Source organism: Conger conger, chromosome 12 (assembly GCF_963514075.1).
Source record: "Conger conger chromosome 12, fConCon1.1, whole genome shotgun sequence".
Classification (NCBI taxonomy): Eukaryota; Metazoa; Chordata; class Actinopteri; order Anguilliformes; family Congridae; genus Conger; species Conger conger.
The window spans coordinates 25,691,572-25,716,204 of record NC_083771.1 but is presented as its reverse complement, the minus strand read 5'-3'; the positions used below and the strand labels follow the sequence as shown (position 1 = coordinate 25,716,204).

The window sequence follows — 24,633 nt, the reverse complement described above, 5'->3', positions numbered from 1 at the left end:
CATGCCGAGATCTAAAGAAATTCAGGAACAAATGAGAGATCTAATAATAGAGATCTATCAGTCTGGAAAAGGTTATAAAGCCATTTCTAAAGCTTTGGGACTCCAGCAAACCACAGTAATGGCGAAAACATGGAACAGTGGTGAACCTTCCCAGGAGTGGCCGGCCGACCAAAATTACCCCAAGAGCACAGCGACGACTCATCCAAGAGGTCACAAAAGACCCCACAACAACATCCAAAGAACTGCAGGCCTCACTTGCCTCAGTTAAGGTCAGTGTTCATGACTCCACCATAAGAAAGAGACTGGGCATAAATGGCCTGCATGGCAGAGTTCCAAGACGAAAACCACTGCTGAGCAAAAAGAACATTAACGCTTGTCTCAATTTTGCCAGAAAACATCTTGATGATCCCCAAGACTTTTGGGAAAATACTCTGTGGTCTGACGAGACAAAAGTTGAACTTTTTGGAAGGTGTGTGTCCCATTACATCTGGCGTAAAAGTAACACCGCATTTCAGAAAAGAACATCATACCAACAGTAAAATATGGTGGTAGTAGTGTGATGGTCTGGGGCTGTTTTGCTGCTTCAGGACCTGGAAGACTTGCAGTGATAAATGGAACCATGAATTCTGCTGTCTACCAAAAAATCCTGAAGGAGAATGTCCGGCCATCTGTTCGTGACCTCAAGCTGAAACGAACTTGGGTTCTGCAGCAGGACACACCAGCAAGTCCACCTCTGAATGGCTGAAGAAAAACTAAATGGAGACTTTGGAGTGGCCTGCACATGAGCGCAGATGCACATGAGCGTTTGCCTATGAGAATGCATGAGAAACCATCTGGATTTAAAGAAAATGAGGTTAGGCTGAAGGTGTCAGCATAGGGTTTTTAGCTGTCATGATTCAGTGCGAGGGTGGGCATGCATATGCATACGATGCTATTGAAAATGTATTCATCTCATTGCTCTCCGTTCCTTACCTTTTGCCTGCCGCGAAAAATCACCACCATGAAATCACCGTGAGGTGGAGAGAAAAAGCCTTTAATTTGTGGATTTGTGATGGTGACAGAGCTGTTCGTCTGTGGGTGCAGTTTATTCGTGTGTATGCCTGCCCGGCTTTACCTTCCCATCAATCTAAGAAAACATTTCGTGTTCGGCTTTCCTTTATCGTATTACCATCTCAAGAACAGAGTCTGACTCATGAGTGTCTAGTCTGTCAGTATTGCTCTAGTGTATAATACCATATCGTTCACATAGTCGGAATCATGGAGTTTCTGACACTGGAAGGACATTTAAGTGTACATTGTCGACTTAATAGTTGTCCTGGGACGTGGGTGAGAACGTTCAGTTCACTTTTAATTTCCCGTTCTTCTATAAATCACCGGTCATAAGTTTTCCCTGGCTGCCATGTCTGATGGATTTTTTGATCCACCTTTCAGTCACCCACGCAGTTCCCATCTTGAGGAGACGGGCAAATATTGTTTTCCTGTGAGCTTTACACCACGTATGCCGATTGGAATGCTCAATAGCCAATTGATGTTAAAGTTTGCAATTCTATCCACAGTACATGAGTTCATCAAGTACATAAAACAGTCAATAGGGATCCATATTTTCAATCATTCCTTTGATTGATTATTTTCAATGTTAAAGGAATACACCAACATTTTGGGATACATATATTTTTTTCCGACTTACCAAGACTTAGACGAGCCTGAAAAGTATTTCCTCTTGCATAATTTTTATTGATGAGCTGTATAGCTATAGTTAATTAAATTTGCCTTACCGACTATCGATTATTTATTTCAACATTTCAGTTTCAAAACGCATTGTAACTAAAATGAGGAGTTTTAGCCCATTTATATATCAAAGCTAAAATAAAAGAATAGTTAGAAGGTGCATACAGGGGGCAAAGATTAGCAAATAACGTTTACATGTCACAAAGATTATAATTTAATGTTTTATTTTTTTAATATATTTTTTTATATCTTGTTTCTCCTCTGAAACAGCACCAGCATTTGAACTACAGAGACTGTATCGAGGCTGGTTAGAGGCTAATGATAACTCTGTGATTCTTGACAGGCAAACAGGTAAACAAAAAAATGTCGCACAGCAAAAGTAGTGAAACGTAATCAGCAGTGCTTGTCATAACAACACGTTTAATTACACTCGGGGCGTATTTCACAAAGCAGGATTATTGAGTTAGCTGGATAACTGCACTGAGTAAAACCCACAAAGCAGGATTACTGAGTTATCTGGATAACTGCACTGAGTAATACCCACAAAGCAGGATTACCGAGTTAGCTGGATAACTGCACTGAGTAAAACCCAGAACATCTTTTTTTTCTTTCTTTTTCTTACTGTCCATGTTCCAGATTTGGGTGGGTTCTGGGTTTCACTCAACTATCTCCATGTTGTAAGTAATCCTCCTTTGTGAAGCAGGGCTCTGGATCAGATCAGTGTGTGTCCTCACAGTGGTGGCCAATCGTCACTTACATGTATTCCCAGCTTTAAGCTTTATATTGTTTGATATTGTGAGTAGCACTGCCGCCTCACAGCAAGGAGGTCCTGGGTTCGAATCCCGGTCGGCCGGGGCCTCTCTGTGTGGAATTTGCATGTTCTCCCCGTGTTTGCGTGGGTTTCCACCGGGTACTCCGGTTTCCTCCCACAGTCCAAAGACATGGAGGTTAGGCTGATTGGAGAGTCTAAATTGCCCGTAGGTATGAGTGTGTGAGTGAATGGTGCGTGTGCCCTGCGATGGACTGGTGACCTGTCCAGGGTGTATTCCTGCCTTTCGCCCAATGTATGCTGGGATAGGCTCCAGCCCCCCTGCGACCCTGTTCAGGATAAGCGATGGATGGTTTTCTAATGAGGACAGATTCAAATATATAAAAATATATACTCTGCTGGCACACAACTATTTGCCTTTGTTCCCAAATAAATACAATGATAAAAGGACTTTTTGAAGACTTTTCTTCAGATAAGTCTGCAGACAACAAATACGAGTTGTAAAGGTATGTCATTGGAATTACATTTTTAAACAACATGACTTGCCTTAGAGGATATTCCACGTGGAATAGCTCTGTTGCTTTTCTCTCCTATCTATCTTGCTTGTTTTATTGTAACAAAATGTATTGAATGTCTCCTTCGATTGACAATGCATTGTGTACAGTAATCTGTTGCCTTAAATGGTTTTTCTGATTTTATTGATTTCTTCAGGAATATATTCATTGAGAAGCTTTGTGTGATCTTTCTGTAAACCATACAATAGGAAATATCAATTGATTGTCATCACTCTCTCTCACAAACACACACACACACAAAACAAAACAAACCGCACACACAATTGAGCAACAGATCACAGCCATCTTACAAAGCATTTGCTAATAAAAATGCAGTATGAGATCATCAGGGATTTTGTTACATGATATGATATTTAGTATGACAGTATCTGTTGTGCAAGTCACTATGATAATGAATCAGTATCCCTAATCAGTATCCATGCCATGGCCCTCTCTGTGCTGGCTGCCATCTTTTCCAGTAATATCCAAAAGTTTCTGAGCAAGGTCCAATCCACATGGTTACCTGATAAAGACAATACGCTATCAGACAGGTTCATTTTGATCAGGAGGGCCATGTGAGTCCAACAGACATTGTAAAAGTATGAAGACTTGGTGACTCTGGACTGTGTGACATATATTCTGAGTCTGGGGCTACCAAAAGAAGAGAAAATGAGGTCACAATTCCAGTACAAGTGTTTTTACGAACATGCATGGTTGCCAAGCAACCAATCCATGAATTTGAGGGGGAGTGACCTGCAACTTGTCCAATACTGTACAGATGTGTGCAAAAAACACAAACGCATGCACCCACACACACAAACACACACACGCAAGCACACAAACACACACACGCACACATACACACAATCACACATGCGCATGCACACACACACACACACACACGTGCATGGACACACACACACACACACACACACACACACAAACACATGCGCACACACACAAACACAAACATATATAGATGACATGCAAATACAGGCACATACAGTATACTGTAAACAGATCATGATGACAGTTCATGATCATGTTCCTATGGTTCAGTGCAAGACAACATAATAATGTATGCAACATTCAATGTGTTGCGTACAGTAAAGCGTTTTACTACATTATTACAGTTCTATGAACGCATTCATACAAATCAATTTACTGTACATTCAACAAATGTGTCTCAGCACAGTCTGTCTTAACAGCTTAAAAATAATGTCTCTAAAAATGTAATATTCACCCAAACAAATGTGGAAAATATGCTAATTAAAGTAGGTAAGGGGGAGTAACACACTCCAAAACTGTGAGAGAACGTTTAAACAGTCACGACCAGGGAAATCAGAGCAACTTTTCCTTATTTAATGCAGGAGTCATTTTAACAGATATACTGTATTTAATATTTGGTAAAACAGTGGATAAGTCAACTAAGACCAACCCCAAGACTCATCCCAACATGGTTGCAGACAGACGAGCAGCGAGAAGACATGGTTCAAAAACATATTTTAAATACTGTAACTCTTTAGATGCTGGTCCAAATTTGACAGACACTCCTGCAAAACCCTGAGAATGTGGTGACAGAAACATACAGTATAATCACTTGAAAGAAAACATTTTATAATAATAGTAATATAAAAAGCAATATAATAATAGATGTCTCATTTATAATGTTCGTTTATAACTTTAATAAAAACAATTTCTAATATGTTGACTGTATGCTCTACATTTCCTCTCTGTTTAACTGGGTAAAATAAGACATGCTTAGTTAAGTGGTAACATACTGTATTACACATTTATACATCCTGAGTAGTTCCTAAGTGGTAACATATTTATTACATATTTACACGTCCTGTGAGCTTAGCAGATCTCCACAGATTATATTTACATCATACTGTATAAAGCCAGTATGAGCATATACAGTACAGGAGAGCAGCTACATACATATCAGTGAGTGAATACATATCAGTGAGTGAATACATATATCAGTGAGTGAATACATATCAGTGAGTGAATACAAATTGGTTAATGAATGTATGCTTTGTAACTTGCCTCAGAGAAGTAGGTTTCTAACATAAATGCATAAATGACGCAATTTCTTTCTGTTGCTTTGGATTTTGGATTTAGATATATTCTCACATCCAATGAAATTATTTAATTTGGAAATGCTTGACTTGCTGGATGTTTTTTTGGATGTTTTGGATTTTTTGACATTGTGTTTAGATGTCTGAGGCTTTTAGAGTTGCTTTGGCATGCTAATGTAAATGTGCTGCTTCGTGACTATTTGAAGTGCAGGTACAGGGCAGGCTGATTGAGGAGCTAAATGCTAGCGATGCTAAAACAAAAAAAGGCAGAGAGGAGACAGATGATGGCATATTGCTTCCAGATGGATTTCAGACGAGGCTGTTTTCCGAACAGCGTTGGAGAACAGTAGCTGTCAGCAGATGAGGGTATATGCTGTCTGAGGCGCATGTACACGTGCCCACACACACGAGCGTGCATGCTCTTATAACCACACACTCACACACACAAGTCCATTGAACTTGACATGGAGTCTCTGTATGACATCACAAAGTGTGGATTGTCACGACAACGGGACCGGCCACCAATTCCCGGTTATGCACTATGTCCACGGTGTCCTTCTCTTTGGGGGGAGTCACCCTATCTTCAGCTCTACATCCGGGGGATCCAGGGTCTCTGCGATGTCCTCCAGCTCGTCCAACAGCTCTGAGAACGAGGGCCTCCGGAAGGACTCCATCTGTCAATCAAGTCATTCAAACAGTCAGTCAAGCAAACAGGCAGCAAATCTACACTAAAACACTTATCACTGCAGTGTTACTGCGCTTTAGTGCCTGTTCTGGGCATACACAAACTCACGCACTATCACTCACTCACATACTCTCCCACACACTCACTCATATACTCATTCAGTTACTTTCACTTACTCACACACACACACACACTCACTCTCTCTCACTCTCACACATTCTTTCACACACACACACACACACACTCACTCAGACACTCTCACTCTCTCACTCACTCACATACTCACTCACACACTCTCTCACACACACACACACACACACACACACACGCATACACACACTCACTCAGTCACTCACCAAACAGCAGCTGGCAGCGAGCTCCATCACGCGCTGTGGACAGCCTGTCACCATCTCCTCAAATGCAGCCACATCCAGCCCATAGTCCTGACCAACACAACAGATCTGGAGCTCAGTAACAGCCCAATGGCCAACTGCAGTAACCGTCTGGCCATTCTCCACTCTCTCAGTGACAAGGCCAACCACTGAATGTTTTTCTTCAGTTTTTTTTGCACCATTTTCTGTAAACTCTAGAGACTGTTGTGGGAGAAAATCCCAGGAGATCAGCAGTTTCTGAGATACGCAAACCACCCCGTCTGGCACTAACAATCAATGCTCGGTCAAAATCACTTAGATCACATTTCCTCCCCATTCTGATATTTGGTCTGAACAACAGCTAAAAGTCTTCACCATGTCCGCATGCTTTTATTGAACAAATTGCTGCCACGTGATTGGCTTATTAGGTATTTGCATTAACGACCTGGGGTACCAGTCTAGCGAATAATGTTCAGTTTCAATTTGAATTGAATAGCGCTGTCACAATGACGGATGGGTGGAAAGGTTTTGAGAAAGATTTGATGGCCAGAGTATCCATGTTCTATTTAAATTTAAATTTCTATTTAATTCATTCCCATTACTTCAAAACCCTGATTTAATTTGCCCACAGAGAAAACGAGAAAGAAAGAGAGTTCACTCAGGGTGCTGCCAGCTGACAGACAAGCGCTTATAAGAGAGCAGGAATAATTTTAACACGTAGCACAATACTCTTTATTTCACAGACTCGGTGAAACATCGCGGATGGGACATGCATTGACAATGGTGCTCAGGTACAATAAAGCCAAAACTTTTCATTATGATACATTTATTACTGGGTTTCAGGGACTACAGCATTTAGAATGAACCCTCAATCAGCCATTACAGCAGACAGACAGACAGACAGACAGGAAGTAGGACAAGCAGAAAGTAAGTGGATATCTCCTATTGTGTCTCAGTAGCAGAGCCCTGCTAATTGCGGAACTGGCTTTACCTGAGTTCGTGGAAGTATTTCGGGGTCAGCTGTGATCTGGCCCAAGATCTCACACAGCACGATCCCAAAGGAGAACACATCCACCTGTGGAGAGACACCAGGGGTCAATCAATCAATCAACAAACTAACCAAAAACATTCAACCATAATTCAATAGCTAATAATAAAATCAACAAATGACCCAATATTTCAGTCAGTCAATCAATCAATAAACCAATCAATGATCCTTTTCTGACCCTTGGAGTAGTCACAGAGAGCGTACTTGTGTATCGTCACAGTTTTCAGTAGAAAAAAAACCTCAAGACATTCAGACCTTTTGACCTAAATGTTTTCACTCACACTCACTCACTCACTCACCAAACCAAGACATAAAGAACATTCAACCTGTCACCTGGTGACATAATTATACTGGTGATTTGTGTTAGGCCTAATAATACAGTGAACCAAAGAAGAATGGATAAACGCAATAAGCCAAGCTAAACCCACACAGCCTGCGACAGCCAGGAACAAGGGCCACCTGAGAACACTCTGTTCCAAACGCGTCGGTCTGAAAGTGCGGCACTGGAGTGCAGTAAATCCCTCTTTAACAGAGTCTTCCTGCAGCATTTAAAACTGCTTTAACCTTTTTTTTATTTCCTTTTCTAAAACCTACATACTGCCACAGTCACCGTGATACACCCTGCCCCCGCGCCTGTTAAAAAGGAGGGAGAAATAAGAGATGGAGTGGAAGAGAGAGGGATGGTGTGACAGCCACACGGGCTGAAATCCTTTCCACTGTGCCTCGTGAGTCATGGCTCATTATTCCATTTGGAGGCTTTGGTAGCAAAATGGTTACCGCAACTTTACCATTTGGCTTTTGCGCCACAGAGTGCAGCTTGTTACGGCTCACGGCCCCCCTGAACGAGGGGAGACGGCGGGAAGCCATTTTAGAGCACCGCTGGCAATCAATCGCAAAAGGGCGAACACCACCCTGACATTCCTTAATTAGATTTCATTTTTCAGTGAAAAGAATCTTTTTCAATTAACTTTTGATTCCACTGCACGTAATGTATTTACTGTAATTTATTTTTTTTTTCCCTTTCATTATAAAAGTCTGCTTTATTTGTAACACTGTCGGTACTGTACTCTTATATTGTTTGTATGGTAAGAGGAATTGTTCTTATTGCATTTCATTGTTCTTTGGGATGTGAGAGGGGAGATGCTCCTCTGGAACAGTGAGTGACTTTAAGGAAGAGATTATAGTTTGGGGAAGGGGGTCTCTGTACAGGAGAGTGACTGTTCCTTTGATGGAGAGATGATAGTTTGGGGAGGGGGGTCTCTGTACAGGAGAGTGACTGTTCCTTTGATGGAGAGATGATAGTTTGGGGAGGGGGGCTCTCTGTACAGGAGAGTGACTGTTCCTTTGATGGAGAGATGATAGTTTGGGGAGGGGGGTCTCTGTACAGGAGAGTGACTGTTCCTTTGATGGAGAGATGATAGTTTGGGGAGGGGGGTCTCTGTACAGGAGAGTGACTGTTCCTTTGATGGAGAGATGATAGTTTGGGGAAGGGGGCTCTCTGTACCTTGCGGTCGTAGGGTTCCCCCCGGAGCATTTCGGGGGCCATCCAGAAGGCGGAGCCCACCAGGGACAGCTTCCTCTGGGGGTCGTTGACGGGCAGGTCGGCCACCTCTCGGGCCAGGCCGAAATCCGCCACCAGAGCCTCCCGCCCCCTCGCCGACACCCTGACCAGGCAGTTCTGCACAGACAAGATGGAGGACAGGAAGTCAGTCTCATATCCTGCACGCTGATTGGCCGATACCGCCCCAGCACACGTAGGGAGGCATGGGTGAGGACGTAGGGAGGCAATTGTGCTTTTCAAATTCTAGTAGTATTCTGCAGTATTTCTTGCACTACTTTTTGCGCTTTGTCTTGTTGCATACATTTTAGCGCTTTGGTCAGTGTGTGTCTGTAGCACGCCCCGATATGTTTTACCCTTAGCATATAAAACAACACCACTATAGTTTAGAAATAAAAATGACATTGTTTCAGTTATAATAATAACTATTATAATAATAATAATAATAATAATAATAATAATAATAATAATAATAAAAATAATCATCATCATCATAAAAATAACATGTACATATCTGTATCAGATCATATTACAAACACACAGGTATTTACTTCACTGTTTTCCAGCAAGGACAGCAGTGATTAAATATTAGAGGTGCCCTTTGTTGCCATCCAATCAACTCTCCAATAGAGGGCGGTATTTCCCAGCCTAAATCCCTGCAGCAGCCAAACTCGCCTCTCCTCTGGGAGTGATAACATTCAGGCAGAAAAATGCAGCATCACCTAGAGGTAGCTCTCTGCATCCTGACCCATTACCGTGTTAGTGAATGAGAGCGCTATTCTTCATGTATCTTGTGTGGGCTAACAGCTGTGATAATAGCAGGGACATGCTGGTAGTGTCACACTGGAAAAGGGGGGAACAGGGACAATAATATGAAAGCGTTTGGTGTGTAAGGTAATGCTGAACAGGACCGCTGACATTACATGCATTAAAATTAAATACTTTCCACAAAGTGGCCTGTGCACTACAGCAGGTAAAAAGGCACCTGCTGGGCCTTTGTACCTGGCTCTCTTTAGTCTACCCACTTGATGAATTATTCAGACTGACCTAGGATCAGCTAATGAGCTACACAGAACCTGTGGCTTTAATGGTCTGTGTGTGTGTGTGTGTGTGTCTGTATGTGCATGCATATGTGTATATGTTTGTGTCTGTGTCTGTGTGTGTTTGTATGTATGTGTGTGCATTGTGTGTGTATGTGTGTATATATATATATATAGGTGTATGTCTGTGTGTGTGCATGTGTCTGTATGCATGTGTATATGTTTGTGTCTGTGTATTTGTGCGTGTGTCTGTGTGTGTTTGTATGTATGTGTGTGCGTGTGTGTGTGTGTGTGTCTGTATGTGAGTATGTATGTGTGTGTGTTGTGCGGGTATGTGTGTGTTTGTATGTATGTGTGTAGGGGCGGCCTGTAGCATAGTGGTTAAGGTAACACCCAAGGTCGGTGCTTCTAATCCCGGTGTAGCCACAATAGGATCCGCACAGCCGTTGGGCCCTTGAGCAAGGCCCTTAACCCTGCATTGCTCCAGGGGAGGATTGTCTCCTGCTTAGTCTAATCAACTGTACGTCGCTCTGGATAAGAGCGTCTGCCAATAATGTAATGTAATGTAATGTGTGTGCGTTCTGCGTGTATGTGTGTATAGGTATATGTGTATGTGTATGTGTGCGTGGTCGTGCCCACAGGTTTACCTTAGAGTTGAGGTCCCTGTGGTAGATGTTCTTGTAGTGCAGGTAGATCATGCCCCGCGTGATGTCACAGGCCAGGTCCACCTTCTCCCGCCAGCACAGCGACACGTCCTTCCTGGAGAGGAGTTCCTCCAGGCACCCACCGTTCACGTACTGCGGGAGAGAGGGAGTGTGAGACTCGCCCCCGTCACCGTGGCCCCCAGAGCTCACTCCACACTCCATGTGCCACACGGACCCATAACCCAACCTTTCAGCTGCAATCCATAACCCAACCTTTCAGCTGCTCTGAGCTCCAGTGAGCTCACTCCACACTCCATGTGCTACACGGACCCATTACCCAACCTTTCAGCTGCAATCCATAACCCAACCTTTCAGCTGCAATCCATAACCCAACCTTTCAGCTGCTATCCATAACCCAACCTTTCAGCTGCTCCAGTGCGCTCACTTGTGTGCCTGCCCTGGCTTGATTAGTCCTGACTTGCAATAAGAAGAGTCAAACCTCAACGTGAACTCCTTGTAAAATAAAGTCAGAAATAATAACAGTAATTATCATAAGGTTTGTTCAGATGAGCAGAAAGGTGACTGACACCAACGCTGCCTATCCCTCGGCTAAGCTTAGGTGCACCTGGGGCATGCTGAAAAACCTTTCCTGATTGGTAGGTTAGCTGAGGCACTGCTGGATGCAGTTCACTGCAAAGCAGGATGGGAGAATCATCCCCCCTTTCCCCTTATCTCTCTGAACCAATCATGGATGTAAAAATGAAAGAAAACACACCTCTAGGATTGGGTACAGCTTTTCATCCTTCACGCAGATTCCAAGATACCTAAAACCAAAAAAATAAATAAACAACAGATATGAAGATCTTCAGAAAACTCAGAGGTTCCAGACGTGTCAGATTCTTTTTCCTGCCAATGCATGCACCAGTTCTCTCTAATCATACCAGTTCTCTCTATACCAATTCAACCGTTCTACAAGCCATCTTGACTTAATATTATCTTTGCACAGGAGTATTCATCAAATGCATCCATATACATAAACCCAAGGGTGTTTATCCAAAAGTAAATGGATAAAATAAAATAAAAATCATGAACTAATATTAACCCCAATTTATGCAATTCTCTACTCAGTGTAGGACACTCTGGATAAGACTGTGTGCCAAATGCCAGTGATGTAATGTAATTGAACTCCAGGCTTAAGTTCACTAATCTATCTTTGTACACTTAATTAGGTAATTTGATAACCCATCCAAGCTTCCAAGACTGAGAAAACACACATCAAGTTATAACATGCGCGAGCCTATTGTATGTCAATCATTACCACATCGACCTTTCCCATGCTGTTTAATACAACATTTAAATAAATAACTATGTATTTTCAATGATTTATGTTGTAAATTCATGTTACATCTTCATCGAGCACTCACATGTATGCCATAGCCTGAAGTGTAACCAGGATTTTGTTTTGCTTCTGTTTTTTGGAGCAAATACAACACAATATTGAGTTACGGGGCTTTTCCAGAATGTTCCACCACAAGCCCCCACGAGAAGGTCACGGCACTGGAGTCGCAGGCTCGGAGACTCATATTTTATTGAGCGAGTGAGCGCACTGTCGACGACAGAGAAAGAAACGGAAGAACGGAGCCGAGCGAGCGGTTGGCGTTTTGAAGGAGACTTGCCTGACGATGTTGGGGTGCGAGAGCTTCTGGAGCAGGCCGATCTCTCGCACGATGCTGCTCTGGTCCACGTCGTTCTTGTAGATCTTCACCACCGTCGCCTTCCGCGTCGTGCAGTGCGTCACCTGGCCAACAGAGGGCCACAGAAACAATTGAGACCTATTACACTTTTTTTTTATTATCTTGTAATTCTCTGCTGTTTATGAATTTATTTTGTATGTATTTTATTGCTCATGACTGTTTTATATTGTGTGAATGTTTTCTTTACCCCGCAGAGTAAAACATGTCTGCCAGGAAGAAGATAACTGTGCAATTGCCTTATAACCCGCTGATCCAGTGCTTCTCAGAAACAGGACGGCTAACTGAGATAAAGGAATCAAGTCTTGAGCAGACACAGATTTACAGCTATTTACTGCAAACAGACTCCACACATACTCTTCATTATTTCTGCGTAGCAGGGGGAACATATTAAACTGGGGACTCGTTACTGTGTTACAGTTAACTATAAAACGGCAAAATAGCTGCAATAGCGAACAAATCAAAGCGAATGGTTAAAATTAAGCCGATCATTTGTTTTTGTTAAGCTAATTATGCATACATTTTTTTCGTTCCTTGCATTCAAGTCAAGCGCTCTGGGACAGCAGTTTCTCACTGAATTTTCAGCATGCTCTGGCTGTAACTGGAACAATGCACACTTGCTGGGATCTGTTCAAAAGGCAGGCCTAAAAAAATGCTGAAGTGAAGACAACATCCTTTAATCAAGAGCCTCCTCAGGGCAGACGGCATCACAAGCGTATTGAGATGCTTATCGAAAGTTCCGCTTAAACGCCCAACAACCAGAACCACAACAGGCACCTCCTCCATTACCTCACAGAAAAAGGCATTTTCACTCATCTGGATCCGGGATCTTTAACCCCTTGAGAAGTAGGTTTCAAGTCCGTGTTCGTAATGTTCTTGAAGTCCATTCTAATGATTGTTAAATGGTTCGCGCAAGTAAAATGTTGCTCTACTCTAATGTTGTAAAATGTTGCTCTACTCTAATGTTGTAAAATGTTGCTCTAGTCTAATGTTGTAAAATGTTACTCTACTCTAATGTTGTAAAATGTTGCTCTACTCTGATGTTGTAAAATGTTGCTCTACTCTAATGTTGTAAAATGTTGCTCTACTCTAATGTTGTAAAATGTTGCTCTACTCTAATGTTGTAAAATGTTGCTCTACTCTAATGTTGTAAAATGTCGCTGTCGTGACATGGACATGGGCCCAAGAAAGTGTGGTGTTTTTCTAAAAAAGTTAATTGTCTTCCTTAATTTCAAAGGAAGTTTCTGTGCAGTCTCCCGTTTCCTGTGCCCATTTAGATGGTTTGCACGGGCAAAGCCATGCACCTGACCCTGCAGGCTCAGCCATGTTGGCTCCTGGAATGTTCCAGCGTAGCATTCTGTACAACTTTTATTTCTAAACTCACAATATGAAAGCCAGTGCCAGGTGCAGTACAACATGTACCATGAAAATGTGTTTAATCATGAGTGCACCTGGGCTGAATGGCCTGTTCTCATTGTCTATTCTTGTATTCTATTCAATTAATTTGTCTGGCACTGGACATGTTGTCCTAAGTAACTTCAGTAACTCATACCCTACTAAGTAGAAATAACCACGATAAGCACGTGAAATACAACATTGAGTCCAGTGTAGTTGATGCGATTTGTCAAATAGACAAATGAACCAGGCGCTTTAACAGCTGCTGTAATGTGTATTCTAAAAATGTATGTAACACCATAATAATGTAATTTATGCATGTTATGGGGCATTAATATTCATTTTAGCGATACCTCAGCACAAATAAACTAGCTTTCCTTGGGACAGGGTTGTTTGTCAAAAACATCCAGAGAACATGTCGTTCCCACTTAGTGCGGATGACAACTCCCCCAGAATACAATTGACCAGCTTTGGTGACATACCTGCTCTTAATTATCTCATTAATGAAAGAAAGAAAAGCGGCATCAGCCCATATGTCAGATTATACATTCACAAAGACAATACGCTGAAACCAAATACTTCAGCTACTGCTCTCCACATTATTGAGCTTGACTGGTGTATTGGAACCTATGAAATAAAAAAGTGCTAACCCCGCCTTCTGGTCCTCTTGGTTGACACAATTGCAAGGCAAGATCAATTGAACACAGAAAAGTATTTGAATCCCAAAAAAATGATGTACAGTATTTACAGTATTCCAGTCTGGTCGAAAGTGTCAGTTTGCAACAATAAATAGTCCATTCTCAGATGTAATATTAATAGGCATGACCAGAATGAAGAGCACAAAAATTGTTGGTTTGTTTCACATCTACTCCTATTGCTTTCAAAAATCAGTAGAATACTCACCCACTCCCTTCAAAAAGCACTGAATATCCATAGTTTCAAAACAGCTCTGATAAAGTTTAAGTTCACTTCATTCATGCATGTTACTGCATGTTACTGCATGTTAATGCATGTTAATGCACGTTATGCATGTTACTGCATGTTACTGCATGTTACTGCGTTACTGCACGCTGTTGTGGAATACCTTGTAGACTTTGGAGGAGAAGCCGCTTCCGACGAGCTCAGCGCTGAAGTTTTCCCAGAATTCCAGTTTGCGGACGGTGGTGCGGAGCGTCTGCCAGCGGTCGGCCTGGCAGTAGGAGTCCGTGGACTCGCCCAGGAGGGTGGGGCTGCTGGGCTCTGAGGATGGATCCGCCTCCGGGTCGGTGTCCACGTTATCGTCCACCCCACGGAGCTCGCCGCCGGACACACACAGACCTGGGGTCAGAGAGAGACACCGTCAACGCCTCTCCACAAAATGCACAGTGTGAATACAAACCCAAACCAAGCGGTCAGATATGCAAAGTAAAATCAAACTGATTTTCAGTAGATCATTTTAATACACCTGAAAAACAAGATTTCTAAAGGAACTATGTTCCAGAAATGAGTTTTTATGAAAATGAAGAATATTTTTCAACAATAAAAATATCTATTTTTCCATAGGCACAGGTGCCCAGTTGAAATGCAATCCCCTGAGGGTAAACAGATCATTTTTGTGGTCGTCCTCTCAAAACATATTTAGGGAATTCTATCTGTAATGACAAAACAAAAGTAATTCAAATGCTTTCCAAACTGACAAAAACAAACAAAAAAACATTTCCAATGCAGACAAAGACTAAATGCTGGATTAACAGAGCTAGGTATCTGAGCAGAGCATGAACTGACCCTAAACAGGGGTGTCTGGGCAGAGCATTAACTGACCCTCAGCAGAGAATCAGATTCACCAGACTCAGAATTTTCTTAACATCGAAAGTTCAGTCTCCCTACTGCTGAAGCCTGACCATTTCTGTCCCATCTGAAAATTCATGACGATATATACATTACCAAGTACACTACTGTGTAATACTGTAGTGGAGTATCTTGGTGGTCAATAGAATAGGTGACAGGAGGCTTTGGATTTGACTTGCTGCACTGAACTTTGACTTTGAACTGAACTTCTCACATTACATTACAGTTATTCAGCCAAAGCCACTTAGTTAATTAAACTAAGCAGGGGCCAATCCCCCCTGGAGCAAATAGGGTTCAGGCAGCCTGTAGAGTAGCGGTTAAGGTACATGACAAGGTCGGTGGTTCAATCCCCAGTGTTGCCACAATAAGATCCGCACAGCCGTTGGGCCCTTGAGCAAGGGTTAAGAGCGTCTGCCAAATGCCATTAATGTCATGTAATGTTAAGGGCCTTGCTCATGGGCCTAACCTTAGCCACTAGGCTGTAGGCCGCTCCCTCACATGAGCTCCCTTCCGGTTTCCCTCTCGGGCGACGAAAAGAACAGATGGAGTGGTGGAAGGGGAAGCAGCGGGAAGCAGCGGGAAGCGTTTGTGCTGGTGTTGTGCAAGGTGGCGGCAGCGTGCTGGGGCAGAAAGAAGAGAAGAGAAGGCCGTCGGCTGAGTGCTTTGCGAGCGGACCTGACTTTCGGCACGTGAGTGACATGGGGGTTGCCACGGGAGGCGTCTCCAGGACGGGTCCCGGGAGACTACAAACGGAAGCCTGTCCAGAAACGACCCCTGAGGTCCCTGCACGTGCGTAGCGACTTCACCTCCACTGGTGAGTACTCATTCTTCTGACCTTTACTTCATCAGGAAGGTCAACCTCAACCTCCGCTCTCTTTGGCAGCGATGACCTGGGACATCAAAGCCGGGTGGGAATCTAACAGACTGAGGAATGCAGTGGCTTTCACTCTTGCCCTTGGTGAACTGCAGGGCAGCTAGCTTCTGCTGTGGGGCCAGCGTAGTGGTTAACGTACATCACTGGGACCTGGAAGGTCAGTGGTTCGATCCCTGGTGTAGCCACAATGAAATCCGCACAGCCGTGGGGCCCTTGAGCAAGGCCCTTAACCCCACATTGCTCCAGGGTGAATTGTCCCCTGCTTAGTCTGATCATCTGTAAGTCGCTTTGGTTAAAATCGTCAGCTAAATAACATGTAATGTAATGTAATGTCACCTTAAAATCAGCAACCACCTCACAGCCAAGAAACCGGCCACCATTTTGCACTGAACTGTTTTAATCAGCCAATGGAATGCTGAGTAATCTCCAAGGCTGACGGAATTCCGCCAGTTCAGCCAATCAGATATAGGCTACAGTACAAGGGTGACAGCCTACAATATAGCCTATAGCCCATAGCCTAGTGGCTAAGGTGCTTGACTGGGGCCTGGAAGGTTGGTGGTTCAAGCCCCAGAGTAGCCACGATAAGATCAGTGCAGCTGTTGGGCCCTTGAGCAAGGGCCTTAAGCATAAATTATACTTCTGCATCAAATCTACACAAAGGCTACGACGCGTAGTTACATTTCTGGGGAGGTGCGCGTCAGGCTACGCCGTAGGCTATGGCGTAGGGAACGTGGCTCCATGTAGGCTACGCCGTAGCCTCTGCGTAGATTCAAAGCTTTAATCCCATATTGCACCAGGACGGATGGGCCCCTGCTTAGTCAAACAAACTGTTTGGAAAAGAAGCATCAGCTAAGTAACTGTAATGTAATGTATAAGGCCAGTTAGCAGCCAACCTGCTGTTGGCTCACTGCATTTGCTTGCCATCATAGCGACTCCCTTTCAGTGTCCTCCAGTGGTACATCTACCTTCATGTGTCACATTTCAAATCTTATTTTTACTGTGATAAAATTCAGGCTGTCAAATATGACAAATGGAAGGACAAGGGAAAAAGAAACAGAGGACGAAAGCTCCATTTTCCTGGAAGCGGTCTGTGACCCCACAGGATTTGGACTGCCTCTTGCGGATAAATCTGTAACCCTGTTCATGAGTGGTCTCGTCAATCGAGAAATTCTTTATTTACAAAGCTAGGACCGTTAAAACACTACCTAAAATGATTAAGTTTAAAATAAAATGAGCTTTGCTTGTATTTCAAGTCTTTAAAAAAACAAAAATACTTCTAAATCTCTTGAACACCGTGACTCTATTCCACTTATCTTAAAATCACATTTTACAGCACCTACTGTAATTTCAGTGTTAAACTATCGCTTTGCAGTATTTGATTTTATCTTTCATATACTAGTTTTTTATGTTTTAGTTTTTAGTGTTTAGTAATTTTGTGTCTAGCCCTTGTTATATTGTCTATATATTTGTATGTTGAAATTTTTTTTTTTTTGCAATAATAAAGGTGTTTTGCAACTGACCTTCAAGCATATTCAACATACTGGATGAACCACAAAACTGAAGTCTTTGTCAAGCATAGACAGTATTTCTACGGCAGACAGTGCCAACAGGAGTGAAGCAATCAGGAGCGTAGCGCACATGAGAACATTCCGTGCTTGTTAAGATCACAATGCCAGCTCCACTTTATTCAGTCAGAAAAGTGCCAAACCTACTGCCATGCGCTTATGGTTTTCCACGTCATAATTATTTCTGAGATTTGTCTCATGCCGAGGCCAGCTACGAGGCCATGTACGAGGCCAGCTCCTCCCTGTGAGATGGATATCTCAGCCATGTTAACAGACACGGCTCTAACGTAATCTGCTGTAAAAACAGACAAGGAAGACTGTGCTGATTACCACACATAAAGAACCTTGAGCCTGTTTTGGCTTGCCAGTTTTCCACCAAAAACCCAAAAACATTAAACACTGGCAGGGAAGCAGAGATAGAATGGGTGTTGAAAAGATCTGTGTGGGAGTATGACATTACACTGAGCTTCCATGTCTGCCCTAGAGGCCATCAGCGCTGGTCAGACCTGTGGAACTGACAGCAGGTCATCATGACCAGGTCTGCGCTTTATTTAAATCCTGTCCTCTCGCCATCGCTGACCAATCAGAGTAGCCCACCAGTGTACCATCTGACCCATCAGCCCCGCCTACAAGGGTAATCTTGGCGTATCTGCGTTTGGACTTTAATCACCACCACAACCACTGGTGGAACTACGACCTTGAGGTGCGCTTGGACACGGCACCGTCTCTTCCTAAGCCAAGAGGAAGGCCTGCCAGTTACAATCAGTTTTATTACTAATTTAAGAAAAAAATATGTTAATTAAATTATTCAGACGCTGAGCTTAAAGTACATGCTGAAGCTAGTAATAAAAAATGAGGTATTGAGGATTGTAATGAGGCCTCCACTGGTGAGAACTGAATTTTAATTTACAATAATGGTTTCTGAGGCTCGTTTCATAAAGCCCATGTCGACACCGTGAAGAGATAAACCTGTGGAAAAATCTAGATTTACAGTGTTGTACACACAGTCAGAACAGCTGCTGCACACAGTGAAATGTCCAACCTTGTCTATAAAGGGAATTAAGAGCCCAAAGAAAATTAAATACTTACACAAGTACATACAAGTTAAATACAGTTACGCAAGTACAAGTACATTTTAATCTGATATATTTCGATATATATATGTTTTACAGTGCAGATTACTGTTGAGAACTCAGAAGTTAGAAAGTATTAAGAGACATTTCAGGATAATGTGGGTTTTGTTTTGTTTTGGTGCAATGGGACATACAGCTCTACAGTTCTCTGACTTCTTTAGACCATCCCTGTTATTCATTCCCCAGACATATTGCCCAAGATGAGATAAGCTCACAATACCTCATCACATCAGTTGTGTGCATGGGAGAGAGAGAGAGAGAGAGAGAGAGAGAGAGAGAGAGAGAGAGTGACACAATGCACAATGCAAAGCAATTAAGGTTTGCATCACATTAAACTTGGCAGGTGGTGTGCACTGGGTAAGTCTCAGGAGTTTCACAGAGAAAGACTCTGGAGTTTCAGCTGGGATTCACAGAGAGAGACTCTGGAGTTTCAGCTGGGACTCATAGAGAGAGACTCTGGAGTTTCAGAAGGGATTCCACCTCTTTATAAAACAGCCTTGTGAGGATGCACTGCAGATAAATAATTACAGCTACAGACAGCTTTATGCTATCCATCGCTGCCAGAGGCATTTAATAAACCATTAACACCGTGTGCTACACCTTCTCCAGAGTTCTACGTGGTCTTAGACTCTTTGAAAACTGTTGAGGAAAGATATAGTGCATATAAAGATAAAAGTATCCGTACGCCTCTTTAATGGACTCTCTGTCACTCAGTATTGTTTCCCTGTAGCTATTGTAATTAGGAAGCAGAAAAATAAATAAAAAATAAAACAAAGCTTGACTTTGTGAGTTGTGAATATTTCAGATGGTAACGTAAGATCTCTCCCATCAACTCCATTGTAGGTCGGGAACACAATCTGGTTTGTTTCCGTTATAGGATCAGCCACCGAGCTCTAGGTCATGATCCATTGTGTGTGTGTGTGTGTGTGTGTGTGTGTGTGTGTGTGTTTACATGTAAGCGCATGCATGCCTGTGTCTTTTTCAAATGGTTCGGGCCAGGTCTAATCAAAAAGAAAAAAAAACAAGCTCAATCCCTGGCTGACTCACAAAGCTTAAGTTGAAGGACTCCACCCAGTACACCAGACACTGAAATAAGTCCTGTTTACCAGCAGTGCATCACTGTAAGGTGAGCTGCCCTCAGCAGGTATCAAATGCATGGGAAACGTGCTTTCCAGCTCCAGGTAAGACAGACCTCGGAGCTGCAGCCACACACAGATCCCTGTCCTGAGCGACTGATACGCTCCTGTGCTTCCCACCAATCACGTTCATGTCCTGCAGACATGATTCACCGTGATTACAGCACAAAGACAGCATCTGTCCAAACCAAATCGTGTCTCAGCACGAAACCAGCAAAATAATAAAAAAAAAATAATTAAAAAATATATATATATATATATATATAATAAATTTTTTTGCTGGTTTCGTGCTGAGACACGATTTGGCTCACCATTAATATATATATATATATATATATATATATATATATATATATACATACATACACACACACATACACACTCACAGAGCATTGTATTAGGTATTTATTAGACTTATTTTTTAGACTGGATTTTATTTAGTTTTTTGCACCATTCTTTGGAAACTCTAGAGACTAGTGTGCGTGAAAAATCAGCAGTTTCTGAGATACTCAAACCACCCTGTCTGCCACCAAGTCATTCCACGGTCAAAGTCACTTAGATCACATTTTTTTCTGATTCTCATGGTTGATGTGAACATTAACTGAAGCTCCTGACCCTTATCTATGTGATTGCGTGCATTGCACTGCTGCCACACAATTGGCTGATTAGATAATCGCATGAATAAGAAGGCACAATAAAGTAAAAGTGTTCCTTATGAAGTGCTCGGTGAGCGTATAGTGAACCAGACAAACAGGGAAATGTTCTGTTTGGAAGATTGACGAGCCTTCTTTATGCAGCAGGGAAAGAAAGAGGTCAAACAGATGCATACAGGTTGAGTTTCCAGAAACAAACTGAGATGCACGCCAGGCTATTCCTCATGGCCCCGCTAAATTCCACATTCTGTTGACTCACCACGCATATGTCTGTGACTGGAACATCTATTCACTGATAACGCTTCTCTCTTTGAACACAAACACTGCATCATCGTTGCGTTTAACCCAACGGTGCCGCCGGATTATTTTTGCAGTTGGTTTCACTCTAACGTTGGGCAGAAAACCTAGAAAGATACCCCAGTTAGAGTTTAACCCAGAAGCACCTCTGTCCATTCACTCAGCCCATTTGTGTTAATATTCGGGGATACAGTAAACTTTAAACTAAATGTGAAATGAGTTCCTCCTGAAATGACCTCACTGATTCGCCAGAACAAGGATTTCAGTTAGGATCATCCCATGAATTAAAATCAGTTAAAATCAGAACTGACCCAGATTTGTTACATGTATAACATTATTTGGTATGTAAATATTGATCAGGCCTGTTTTTATGTGTGATTGACCAGAATGGAAGTTTACTGGACACTCCACATGACTTAAATGCCTGTTGTATTATAAAACCTGTCCCAAGAACAAGATCAGAAACTAGATAAACTGCATTTTCAGCATAACAGGGGAAGACAGGACTGTGGCCAAAGGTGTGTGTGTCGCACAACAGAGCTGAGCTGCCTTCTACGCCTTGGTTCATATGGGATATACAGGGTAAAACTTTGTTTTTGTATGTTTGAATTTGTCTTGTGTGTGTGTGTATGTGTGTGTGTGTCGGGGAAGGGGCTGAAGACATGAACTTGAGCTTGGCAGAACAAGGCAGTGTTTTGCAACGCTACACCTCACGCTCAGACGTTTAGAGAAACCCAACCCTGGGGTGAAACACACCTGACCTCCCACAGTGACCCGCATGTCGTCACTCAGCCTGTTTATGCGTGCAGCTGACCGAACCCTGGAGCCCCACCCCATGCCACCCCACACTACCCTACCTCACCCCACCCCACCGTACCCTACCTCACCCTACCCCACCCCATCCCACCCTACCCTACCTCACCCTACCCCACCCCATCCCATCCTACCCACCCTACCTCACCCTACCCCACCCCACCCCATCCCATCCAGGCTGTCTGCTCAGTGAATTTCACAGCAGCAAAGCTTTAACAACCCTGGGGCGCTACATTAAAAAGCAAAAGTTCATTTGAACATGAAATACTTCCACACCAGAGGCCAAGACTGATCTTGATGCAAAATGAAATATTTGTAGAACATCTTTCAAGCTGCAGCCTCCTCCTTCTCCAACTCCCCCCGTGCAAATGTGATCAAAATAAAGCGAGAGAAAACTGCTTCTTGGAAAAAATAATTCAAAAACTCTATCTCAGCACTCAGTATTTTCAGATCCAAGGGAAAATACAAGAGAGCAACATATTTCAGAGCCAGGAAATCAGACGGACAGAGTTGATGGAGTATCACTTTGTGAAAGGACAAAAGTATTCAGTCACTTACTCCATTGGTTCAATAAACTATTCATGTGCATCTTGAAGGCAGGTGGGCCCACCGCGCCGGAAACACCAGCAGGGCGATCCGAGTACAGCGGCGTTTCTCCTGCAGCAGAGGAAAACCCCCGTACAGCGATTAGCAAACGGCAAACACCGCAAAGAAACATCAACACACATACTTTCCGGAAACAGATTTGCCTATAAGAACTGTCCGCAAATTTAACTCTCTAACATAGATACAGATATAGCTGGAAAGCATAAACACCTTCTCGTTGTGATATTCCTACACACTTGCATGTACCTGAGAAAAATATATAACAAAAACTTCATAAAAAGTGGTGACAAAATTGATCAAATTAAAGAATGAGGCGAATCAATGGGCTCCTAAGTAGGTTACCGATTATAGGGGTTTAAGTTCTTTAATGACTTTTTCCTTAACACATTAACACAATGCAGGTTTGGCTTGTTATCATTTGCTTTGTCTTTGTTTTACTAATTATTTACTAAATTTGTGTGGCCATGTATCCACACGTCCATTAAATAGGAGGCAATTGATTCATTTTTTTACCTGTTTATAGGGTAAATGATCCCTCAAAACAGAAAAAGAGGGATTAACAAAAATACAATACAATACTGGCATTGCAATTGCGGTTGCAACAAAAAACAGCATACACAGGGCGGCCTCAGGACCGAGGTCGGGAACCAATCATCGAATTAATCGTCGCGGATGAAAGTTTGTCTGTCAGTTAAACAGCTGATCACCTTCACGCATCGGCCGCACGTCAACTTGGGAGACTACATACAAAAAGTACTTAGGGCCGAATAATATGAGTCACTTTTAGCATATAATATTTCGCACCTTTACGATTATGTTACACTCGTCTTATGGGCCAGCCTTACACGTGCAAGGCCGCTTTGAAAATGCGGACCTAGCGAAGAATGGGAAACTTTAGCCTATATCATATTGTGTTTTTAGGTCTCGTCACGTTCACACTAAGGTAGCGTGTTTAGTAGTGCACAGACCTAAGGTTACATGAATCATCTTCCTCCAGGGAGTAGCCAAATTTCGTGTTTCGGATCACCTACTACATCATTACGTTGAAATCATGACATCACCATATTGTAAAAAGAAAACATTGGTTACATATTATCCTGTATTTAACTATAGGCCTATGTCAAACGTGGCTGTGGCAACGATGGCCTATAGGTTAAAAATATTGCCATATATTAGTATATCAGTCCATCATTTAAGTTTTCGAATGCAAAAAGGCAGCATCATGATACCTGAAATAATGGCATTTAGATTTATATAACAAAAAAAGTGTCATTAGCGAAAACGTATGTAGGGCCTATTAGCAAGTGTTTTGAAAGTTTTTAATGCGGATGGGAAGATAGAAAAATAAATAAATAAAAACAACTTTATTTCAATTTCTCCCTTGGTCACAGCTACTCCATTCATCTAAAAATCAGTAAATTCAAATCTAGAGTTAATAATAATAATAATAATAATAACAACAACAATAGTAATAATAATAATAATAATAATAATAATAATAATAATAATAATAACAATAATAATAAGTAGATATGCTAGTAGTAGTAGCCGTAAACGTACGTACAGTTGATTTGCTGGAACAATCAATAGTCGCTCGTCCCTTTTCTGGAAAGTAAGAATATGCAACTTCGTGTGACAACTGTCCTTAAAACCATCAGCGTAGGGTATGGACCGTATTCCTCTGTATCTGTCTCTCAGGACTGTTGAAAACACGCCTCGGTTTCGCGCTCTGCAGTCGCTCTCACTCAATGCGCCCGCCCTGTGTTGTCGGCGTCCCTGTTGGCCATTGTGCTGGGGCGGGCTGCTTCCAAACAGCCTGGCGATATGCCTGTTTGCACAGTTGTCCTAGGAACTCGATTTACGATTATACGATTATAAATGGCAAACCTCTCTTTGCTCATCCCCCATTCCTACTGAGTATCTCACAGTCACGCCAGGACCAATGGCAGTGTTGCCAGGGACATGCATGTGTGCGTTTATGTGCAAGGTTTTCTTGACATAGCCTGATAGTTTCACTTTGCATTCATTGATATGAATGTTTTCTTTAGAACAGAAATATCACCGGCATGTTTGTTTCTGATGGTATGGTATGTGATATTTTCCAT

At 42.5% G+C, this 24,633-nt stretch overlaps 1 protein-coding gene across 1 annotated transcript; it reads right to left on the bottom strand.

The window, feature by feature from the left end:
* Window positions 1-4,392: 4,392 nt before the first annotated feature.
* Window positions 4,393-24,409, bottom strand: zgc:113162 (uncharacterized protein LOC553743 homolog). Its single transcript, XM_061263599.1, has 10 exons — window positions 24,093-24,409; window positions 22,481-22,579; window positions 14,709-14,941; window positions 12,155-12,276; window positions 11,254-11,302; window positions 10,482-10,631; window positions 8,741-8,914; window positions 7,180-7,263; window positions 6,174-6,260; window positions 4,393-5,806 (listed from the first exon to the last, which is right to left on the bottom strand). The coding sequence occupies exons 2-10, from the start codon at window positions 22,509-22,511 to the stop codon at window positions 5,705-5,707; spliced, it is 1,032 nt and encodes a 343-aa protein (XP_061119583.1). The 5' UTR covers window positions 22,512-22,579; window positions 24,093-24,409; the 3' UTR covers window positions 4,393-5,704.
* Between the last annotated feature and the right edge of the window lie 224 nt (window positions 24,410-24,633).

Excerpts from the sequence above, each read along its gene's own strand:
- zgc:113162 (XM_061263599.1), bottom strand. The coding sequence starts at position 22,511 with ATGCACATGAATAGTTTATTGAACCAATGGA. Across the intron at positions 11,303-12,154 it reads TCGCACCCCAACATCGTCAG|GTATCTTGGAATCTGCGTGA; the intron begins GCAAGTCTCCTT and ends TTTTGGTTTTAG. Across the intron at positions 5,807-6,173 it reads TCGCTGCCAGCTGCTGTTTG|ATGGAGTCCTTCCGGAGGCC; the intron begins GTGAGTGACTGA and ends CTTGATTGACAG.